At 39.1% G+C, this 10,008-nt stretch overlaps 1 protein-coding gene across 1 annotated transcript in view; it reads right to left on the bottom strand.

Moving 5' to 3' along the window:
• Positions 1-724: 724 nt before the first annotated feature.
• The window catches only part of LOC126161828 (protein takeout-like), a 179,335-nt gene continuing 170,051 nt past the window's right edge, over positions 725-10,008 (bottom strand). The window contains exons 6-7 of the mRNA XM_049917930.1: positions 1,990-2,167; positions 725-1,667 (exon numbers count right to left, since the gene is read on the bottom strand). Of these exons, the coding sequence (XP_049773887.1) occupies positions 2,010-2,167 (158 nt within the window). The 3' untranslated portion in view covers positions 725-1,667; positions 1,990-2,009. The remainder of the gene's footprint in view (positions 1,668-1,989; positions 2,168-10,008) is intronic.

The raw sequence follows: 10,008 nt of genomic DNA, 5'->3' as shown, positions 1-10,008 counted from the left end.
TTACTTGCATCTTACATTGTCATAAAGTCCAGACCTACCATCTATCATTACATCAGGCACTTGGAGGACACACAGAATTTTGCTGATTTGCTCCACAGCACATGGGAGACAACACTAGGTTTTCCATCATACTCTCATTACAAACTTCGCAACATTTATGAACCACAGTAATATAAATTTATTTAAAATACACTACTAGGCAGCAGAAACTCCACTCTGGCTGCATTAGGTACAACCTTAGAGCATAAACGTAGGGTGCAGCATCTTGGGACCTTACTCAAGGATGTTAAACAGAAGTATGTATACACACTATGTTATGAACATTCTACCTGTTTTTCTAGAAAAGGTACCACTGGAGAAGCAGCAGTGTCTGCAGTTTCAACATGACACCTACCAGCTTGCTCTTCCTGTGTTGCATTGCAAACACTGAATGGAATGTTTCCTGACCATTGGAGAGGATGGAATGCTGCAGTACAATCACCAGACAGGTCTCCTGGTTTTACTCCACTTGGTTTCTTTCTATGGGTTCTTTAAAAGATGGAACTTACCAAGAAGCCCCAAATACACAAGATGATATGCAATGTCTATTCATCACAGCATGCAATGTTATATCATCAAATATACTTTCATATCTTCATCTATCTCTTGAACAGTGATTGCAGACATGCCTTGCAGTTAATGGTAAACAATTTGAGCACATGCTTAAGTAAAGTTTTCAACTATATTTCATTAATAAAAGTATTTATTTGTGAGTGACATGTTGTCAGTCATTCTGCATAAAATTTTTAGTTTATTTGAAGTGAGTTCCATTTAATTACATTTTTGAGTAGTACTTATAGGGACATTTGTCCAACAGCAGGTGTGTTATCTTTGCATTCAGGTGTCTCCAGGCACTGTATCTACATGAGGTTTTATCTTGGTAACATAGGCCTGTCCTGCTGCTTATAATGATGGAGCCTGGCATGAGAGCTCTGCTCAGTGGTGTTTACATCACAATAGCTGGATTTGACCACATTTCTTTCCCATTGTAGTACCTGTCATGGATTCTTTTGTGAAAGGCTCAACATCTATATTAAGAAGCACTATATCAATGCAATTGTATTTCCAAGAGCTACTCAATGCAGTTATAAAATGTAGGTATATTATTCCTTAAAAAACCATACTTGTTTCAACACTTCAGCTGAGATTAGAATTCAGAGAATTATCCATACAATACATTATGTACCCCTAAGCATACTGTAAACAGCAGAAAACCTTGTTTCGATACCTGGAACTGTTCATGAAATAAAAAGGTGTTACATCCTACGTGACTCAATCTGTGTAACAGGTCAGAGGACTGCCCTTCCCAAAAATGACAATTATTGACACACGAAGAAAGCCTGGTTGTACCTTTTGCTCAGTACCCATTTACAAGTTAATTCACATCTTTTTAATAAACAAGTACATAAATTTTTGGGTAGGTTACCAAGTATCTTGTACATTCTCAGTCCTGGCATGAATTAAATTGCACAAGTAAAGAGCAAACTTGTAGCACCATTGTTATTCTTAGGTTTGTTCAGCAAGTCCATAGCCTACTGGTATTCAGAACATTGATTAATCTTGTCCAATAGGTATGTGGATTCAGCGGACTGGAGCTCTGTTGCTTCACTGCATAGGTATACAACATCCTGTCGAAACAAAAACAAACTTGAACACCATGTTACTTTATGCTCCTAACAGATAGCAATGATATTGATGATAAGACCCAAACATGAAGGATCCACATAACCATAAACTACTGATACTTTAAAAAATCTATGGCTACTGACATATTTGTCCCAGTGAAACTGTAGTATATTAGCAGAAAGCAGCAGTTTTAAGTTCACACATTTCCATTTTTAAGCATTATCATCTCCTCATAGAAATGTGCACTATTAAAGCTCTCAAATGAAATTATATTTTTCTTTATTCTTTTATTTTTCAGTTGCGAAGTAATTAATGTATACTTACTCCATCACTGTGTGTTGTTGTTACACTTTATCAGGGAAAGCATCTTCATAGGATACAACATCAAAAATATTTTGTAGAATTTGTCGCATGACTTCTCCAATGGCCTCTGCTATTGTAGGTCCTACTTCCTTAGCGAGGTCTTGCCAGTTTTCATTCAGTACTCTATTTGTTGTTTCCCCTGCAAAAAATCGTGTATTAGCATTTGCACCTTAGTGACAAATGAAGCACAATAATAGGACTGTATGCCATTACATGTTTCCCTCACAGTAAACAACACAATATTTAGTTGAATCAAAACCTATTCAAGTGCACAGTGACTTATAGTTTTCTTTTATTTCTTTTATTTGATTTTAACAATTTCCATTCAAAATGTGATGTGGTAAAAGTGCCCTTTTTAGAATATTTAACATGAGAACTTTATACATCATATATATGTATGCATGTACACCAGTTATATTTTATGTTCAGAAGACAGCACAAAAGTGTCAGAAGGAAACGTTTTTTCCTTGTCATCCCATCTGGTAAGTCTCCCCTGCCTGGGGTTTTGGTGACTTTTCTGAACTCTACCCCTTTTCCTTAACATCTCCAGTCCTTTTCCTTCACTCCTCTTCCTTCCCCTTCAACCTTTCTGCCAGAAGAAGGAGCTCGCATAGGTAAAACCTTTTTTATATGTGTGTTCTCTTGCTGCTGCTTGGTGAGTAGGTTTTTTTTCCGTCTAATTACAGAACATAGCACAGTATAGTAGCACAGCACTTTGTAGTTCAGTGATCAGTGGTGTAGCTAATACTGATAAGCACCTGCATGACTGCAGCATTCAGATAGAATCCTACTTTTGACAATTTTTTTATGCTGAATTAATTTCTTTTATCTATATAAAACATGAAATTTACAGAATGATCAATTCACAGTTCCTAACAAGATTTTTCTGGTCCTCAAAAGGCCACAGATTGTAATTTCTTGACCAAAGATATTCCACTTCAATGATCATTATCATCCTGTAGAAAGTGAGTCTATAAGGTGAGTAGTATGTCTCTCATTTCTGTCATCTCCTACTGGATGATGTTTCAAAAGTTATCATGGGTTCTTGGTATGAGGTCAAGCCATTTTTCTCACAAGGTCCATTTCTTAATCACCTATACATTTTCAGTGGGGCTTAGGCCTGGTGCTGAAGGAGGTCAGTAGAGTAGAGATACTCAGTTTTGGAAACCACTCCTGTACAATAGCTGCTACATGTATCAGAGACTGATCCTGCTGAAAATAACTCAGGATACGTTTGTCATGCTGATAAGATCATAACATTACCTATTATATGAGCATCCTGGACAGCATTAAGTCACACACACATCCTGCCACAGACACATGACCACAGTGAGATGACTCATGTATACATTTAGGGCCAAAATAGACACTATGCAGCCTATATACTTATAGTGGACCATCATTCATTGTGGAAAGTTTTGGTGTATCAGAAAATATTATCTTCCATCAACAATGATAGATATTTTTCCAATAAATGCTATTTGGTAGAGTCAACAATCACCATGGAGCTTGCCCTTGATGGTTGCATATTTGTTTTGCAGTCAAGCATCCCAAAGCCAGTGGCAAGCTATTCTAATCAACTCAGGGAACACAATAGTATGTTTCAACTACATCAGGTTTAAAAACAGATTTTCTCATGATTAGTTTAATAATAATAATAATAATAATAATAATAATAATAATAATAATGCTTACTGGATTATGCAACATCACAATATAACTATATCCATCGTTGCTCAGGTATGCCATACGTGCCACAGCCTCTGATGCCACCTAATTCCTTTCCCCACCTAACCAATGACTTGGTCACAAATAGCCTGTTTACAATGAGATATAGCCCATAAATACAATGGCTGCACACAAAACTAGTTGGTTCAGGTATCTGACCTTGAATCCTGTACTGTCATTGGCTATTATAGAACAAACAATATGTTGACAGAAATAAAAGAAAATACTGTTTCCCTTACAAAGTAAACTGATGACGCAAGGAAGCTGAGCAATTTAGAGCAATCACTTACCAACAATGACATTTTGGGTACAAAGCACCACACTTATATTTGTTGTAGTTATTCATCCAAATTACTCAATTTGTGTATTCAGGTAATTCACTTGTGACAGCATACAAATTACAGAGACTCATATAAGTCTAAATAATGAACATTTATTTCAGATACCTGTTGATGATAAGTAAGACAATGAGACTTGTAAACTGCGAGAAAATGATGCAACGCAAGCTATGTCTCTATAAATAAATAAATTTTCACTTTCTACTCTCCATGGAGCATCACTAAACAAAACAACTGCTAATGCCACATCAAGCATCAAGAGCACCCCTAATGGCTGGCCTTCAAACTCACTGACAGCTATGAAATGCAGTACGTAACTGTCTCTTTTGATATGTCAATCCTCTAGGAGCAAGTGGAGTGTCATCCAAATAACTTGATGGAAAACAAACTCAATGTCTTCAGTCAGGTTGTGAGTCTGTTTTGGATGGTAGCACTTGTGTTTGAGGCTGAGGCTGGCTTTGAGGTTATAATGTAGGTCGCATTTCTGGAAATAAGTATGTTGGTTTTAGCTTGTTGATTGATATAGTAGTAGCTTTACCATTTAGTACAGTAGGCAGTGTTTATTCTTCTCTTTTGCTGACTCAGTCTGTTCCTGTGTTCAGAGTTTGTGGAGATGGTTTGACAGCATTTCTATGCAACATAAGATGCAGTCATGTTAGCAAATCATGATGCATGAATGTAGGTGCTGTTTCATGTTGGGAGGCTTGATGTGGGTGAATGTGTGCAGTGTGGTTCCTCAAGTGACAACAAATAAAATCTGATGAGTTATGGTCTGATAGCTGTGCGGATCTCGGATCAGTGAATTCGGCAGGTAGTCAGAGTGTTTCGCCACATACAAGTTCGACTGACAATGAGTCTACATTCATTTTTTTATGCATCGCAAAGGCCATACAAGACCATAGGTAATTCAGTTGGCCAGCTGGTAGTGTCAAACATTAATGTAGCCTTTAAACAATGGTACCAACATGCCAGTGCTCACTGGGTGGTAACAGGCTGTCAGTGGCAGAGAGCACTGCAGAATTTGCTGAGTTGGTTAAATAGCTCAGATCATTGTATATGGTCCTGGGTAAAGTTCAGCAGACAACAAAAGTGAGAAAGGAAGACATAGGCTAGTTAGTGTCTCTGCCAATATGTTATCAACTCATATAGCTTCTGACCAATGGTCAAAACAATCAGTGGCAGTCAATAGATAATGTTGACCATTAGAAGGAGGAAGTGGACCTACAACATCAGTGTGCACATGCATGAAGCACATTATCATATCTGGAAATTCTCCAGTGAGTACATGGACATGACAGGCTATTTTACTGTGCTGACATTGAAGGCATGCACAAGGCCACCCATGAAAATTCTTCTGGGAGTCAGGCCAGACAAAATGTATTGGCACCATGCAGTTTGATGTTCTAATCAAACTGCAAAAAGTGGATGGCTGAAACAGGCAAGACCTTACATTAGAAATGTCACTATATAGTTTTATGTCAGAACCAGGAACGTCAAGAAGTTGTAACTGTAGGCTGGATGATATGTTATGGAGCAGCTTCTGAGTTCCTCATAAGATTTCTGTGCTTTTGTGAGCTCAATAAAATAAAAAATCTTGTCACACTGTTAACCCTTGACAGACAGTTGGCAACCACATTGTTTATGCCAGAAATATGACAGATATCAGTGCTGAACTGAGCATTAAATTCTGGATGGTTTTAATGCCATTGTGAATATTTGTTGTTGTTCTGTCTGAAGGCATTAATAAGCAGCTTGTGATCAGTAATGGTCATAAATCCTCTGGCTTCTAACTGTAGCCATACAAACAGAAGCTTATGACCATACGGACTCCATTTCCATTGTGAAGAGGAGAAATTACATGAGATGAAGGCATGTGATTGCCAAGTGCTATCAATTTACTGCTGCAGCACTGCACCAGTATTTGCCTGACTGGCATCAACTACTAATTCGAATGGTGCATCCAATGCAGGTCTGCCAGGAGTGCTGCATTTGCTAGGCTTTGCTTCACTGCATTAAAAGCAGATCTCATCTCATTTGTCCAGTGGCTGAGTGAATCCTCTTCAGCCTTGGGCCCAGTAAGTGTTGCAGTTAGTGATTCTTGCAACTTGGCTGAGTGGGGCAGATGTTACCAGTAAAAATTCAACATCTTCAAGAAACAGTATAGCTTATTGATTATTTCTGGCTGTGGGATCTTTATGATAGCTTCCATTTTCTCTAGTGGCAGCAGTGATCCTGCATGCAAAATTAGATGGCCCAAAGAGGTGATCTGAGGTTTACCAAAATCATGCTTAGCATTGTTTAACACCACACCATGCTGTTATAGGCAGGTGTTACTGATGCTGTTCCACTGTGGCTGAAAAGATGAGGATACCACCCAAGTATGCAAAGCAGAATAACAAGCTCAGGGCACAGAGACAATGAACCCCTGCCATGATAGAGTGTCATTCTGAAAATCAAATATCATATCAATACTTTTGAATAAGCTGAATGGACTAATTATTGCTGTCATTGAAAGTCTTCAATCACCACAGGAATATGCATAAAAGCCCTTGGACACTGAAGTACACTAAATAAAGTTGCACCCCTGGGAGCATAATTATAATCCCTTAATAGAGGCATTGGATATTAGTCCAGAATTATCCTTGCATTCAACAAATGGTAAATCACCACACAGGCAACCCTTCTTGTTTACCATATGGCAGGGAGAAGACCAAGAACTACAAAAAGGGCAAACAACACCTTCCCTGAGCATTGAGTTAAACTCTGCCTTTGCAATTGTGAGATAGTTGGGAGCTAAATCTCTAGAATGAGATGAAACTGGAGGGGGGGGGGGGGCATCAGAAGTTTTGATAAAATGCACAGAGTTGTAACATACCTCCCTCAGCTTGCTAGGTGGTCAGGTTGTGGCTGGAAACTGGTCAATCAAATTGATGTATCAGCTTTCTGCTGCCTGAGCTAGCTCAGCACCATGAATCCAACAGCAGAAAGTCTGGTGATGTTGTCAAAGAGCGATTCATTTGCTACATCAGGTAACAGATGGTAAAACACCAGGAAGTTGGCCTAAATTGTAGGCTCCATGACATCCACAACAGTAAAATTCCAAACGAAGGCATCATGCAGCCTTAAGTTCACCTCAATATATTCTATACCATAAGTGGCTATTGACAATGTGTCAGTGGCAGAAAGGCAGAACAAAATTAGTAGCTGGCAATTATACAAAAATGTCCATGGGAAAAAGCACAAATCCAAGTCCATGTCCAAAAGGAATTTCCATCATATCTTCCACTCACTAATATATAGATGCTGAAAGATGGTCTGACAATCAGATGTTCCTATGTCTGACTGCTGCTTTTATTTGGGTAGGTGCAAGATGAGGTGCACCTTCATGTCTGATCAAATTTCTGGTGAAATCAACATACAGGTAACTGCTCTGTGCCACATAGTACTAACAAGTTTGTTCTAAAATTACTGCAGGATTTTCTGTGGTAAAGACCTCTATCCTTGTGGTAACTGCATTTCATTTGTTACACTAGCCAAAGCAATCACTTTGTCTGAGAGGGAACTGTAATCCAACTTCATCACTGTTGGCAGTGAGACACTGTTCCATGGTGCCTTCAAAATACTATTTGATGGGGGCATTCTTGCACCTTGAATCCTGTCAGCCAGATATGCAGCAGTGTCCAAGGGCATTTCTGTCTGAGATGCCATTATGGCTTTAACCTGAGCCATAAGATGGCTGCTTCACGGTGTATGAAGTAACATATTCAGTACAGTTACAGAGTAAATTTTACTACACATGTGCCTCGAATATTGTGACAGCTTCCAATCTCTGAGGACTTCTTGCATTAACACCTGATGCATGTGCAACTCTTGTGATGGAGACACTCAGTGTATCACCTCTGTCTTCAATTTACTTTATGAATACTGTGCAGCAGGCACTGTGATAATGTCTTCAACTTGGCCACATTGTGTTGGTTGAGTTGACTGAGCACTAGAGAAAACGCCATGGAATCTGTGGTTATTCCTACAAAATGAAAACTAACATCCACCTATGCAAACCAGAGTGCCAGGTTATGAGGTAAAAATGGGATCAATCACACAGCAAGTTGTGAGATTCTCAGAGTGTCAGTGCTCATGGATTATTGCATTTTACTAATCTGAAAATCCTGTTATTGACTACCTTCTTCTGGTATCCTTAAGCTTACCATGTTAAGGTCATCAATGTTAGAATGGCTGTGGCAATATTCATCTGAACTACTTACATGTGTGTCTTCAGGTAATTTAGCCATGATAGCACACATATTTTTGGAACATGTATAACTCTAAATACAACATATTTATTTACAGATACATGGTGATGGTAAGCAAGACCTTGAGACTTGTAAATTGCAGTAAAATAATGCTACTCAAAAGGTGCCTCTATTGAGCGAAGAAGTTCTCGCCATCTACTCCCATGGAGCATCGATAAACGAAACAACTGCTGAAGCCAACTCAAAAGAATCTCTGGCAGCTGGCCTCGAAACTCATTGACTAGTATGAAACATGGTATATGACTGTCTTATTTGCTACACATCTTTTGTATTTTTCATATGAGGTATTAAAAGTATGTAATATGAAAAGACTACATTGACTCTAAAGGCAACAAATAGTCTTTACCCATATAAGCATCTCCATCATGAAACTGGCATTACTAACAATAAGGCAGTTACAGCAGTAATTATTGATAAACTATAAAGGGATACTAAAACAAGTAGAAGCGTTTATTTGTTCAGGAAACTATGTACAGAGGTATCAGCATTATACCTCAGCGAACAATATGAAACATTTAGCTCTGGACAAGGCCACGTAGAAGAAATATGGCTCAAATTAAGAACAGTAGTTTATCATCCCATGTACCTACTACAACAGTTCATGGTGGGATGACCCCTCCATAGTATACAGTCACTGAAAAGAAACTTCTAAAGAAATAGACAATACGGTATCTTAAGTGTGAAACAAAATACAGGAATACAAACAGCTTCTGAATCAAATGCATACGGCTATGCAGAGAGGGATAGGCTTCAGTGACAATCGTAGCAGAGTTTTAGCAGAAGATGTCCCACAAAACCCAAAGAAATTCTGGTCATATGTAAAGGCTGCTAGTGGCACCAAACCTAGTGTCCAGGAACTGAAGGATGACACACATTGAAGCTGAGAATAGCAAAGCAAAAACAGGAATTTTGCACACCATTTTCAAACCTTTCTTAAAAAGGAAAATAAAGGAGTACTAAAACTAAACTAAACTCCTCCCACACAGGCCACAAAGGCCCAAAGGTACTGACCAGCCGCCGTGTCATCCTCAGTCCACAGGCATTGTTGGTTGTGGATATGGAGGGGCATGTGGTCAGCACACCACTGTCCTGGCCATCTGTCAGTTTCCGAGACTGGAGCCACTACTTCTCAATCTAGTAGCTCCTCACCTCAGTTTGCCTCACAAGGGCTGAGTGCACCCCACTTGCCAACAGCACTCGGCAGACCAGATGGCCGCCCATCCAAGTGCTAGCCCAGCCCGACAGCACTTAATATGTCAATCTGACAGGAACCGGTGTTACCACTGCGGCAAGGCCATTGGCAAAGGAGTACTGCCCCGATGTAATTCTTACATTGCTGCAAAGATGTGTGACATAGATATTTGTATAGGCAGTGTCAAGAAACAGGTGAAATTACTAAGTTGGAAAGAAATTCCAGGGCCCCGTGGAGTCTCCCCCAGTTTCTATGAAGCATTTGCAGTTGAGTTAAGCCCTTCTTTAATTATAATATACCATAGATCTTTCAAACAAAAATCTGTGTCCAGTAGATGAAAGAAAGAGCAGGTTACACTCGTCTACAAGAAGGGTAGTATAAGTGGTTCACAATGGTCGCTGACAGATGTAGA

The sequence above is a fragment of the Schistocerca cancellata genome, chromosome 2 (genome assembly GCF_023864275.1).
Source record: "Schistocerca cancellata isolate TAMUIC-IGC-003103 chromosome 2, iqSchCanc2.1, whole genome shotgun sequence".
Lineage (NCBI taxonomy): Eukaryota > Metazoa > Arthropoda > Insecta > Orthoptera > Acrididae > Schistocerca > Schistocerca cancellata.
Note: the sequence above shows the minus strand (reverse complement) of the source record. Positions and strands in the feature narration are given on the sequence as shown.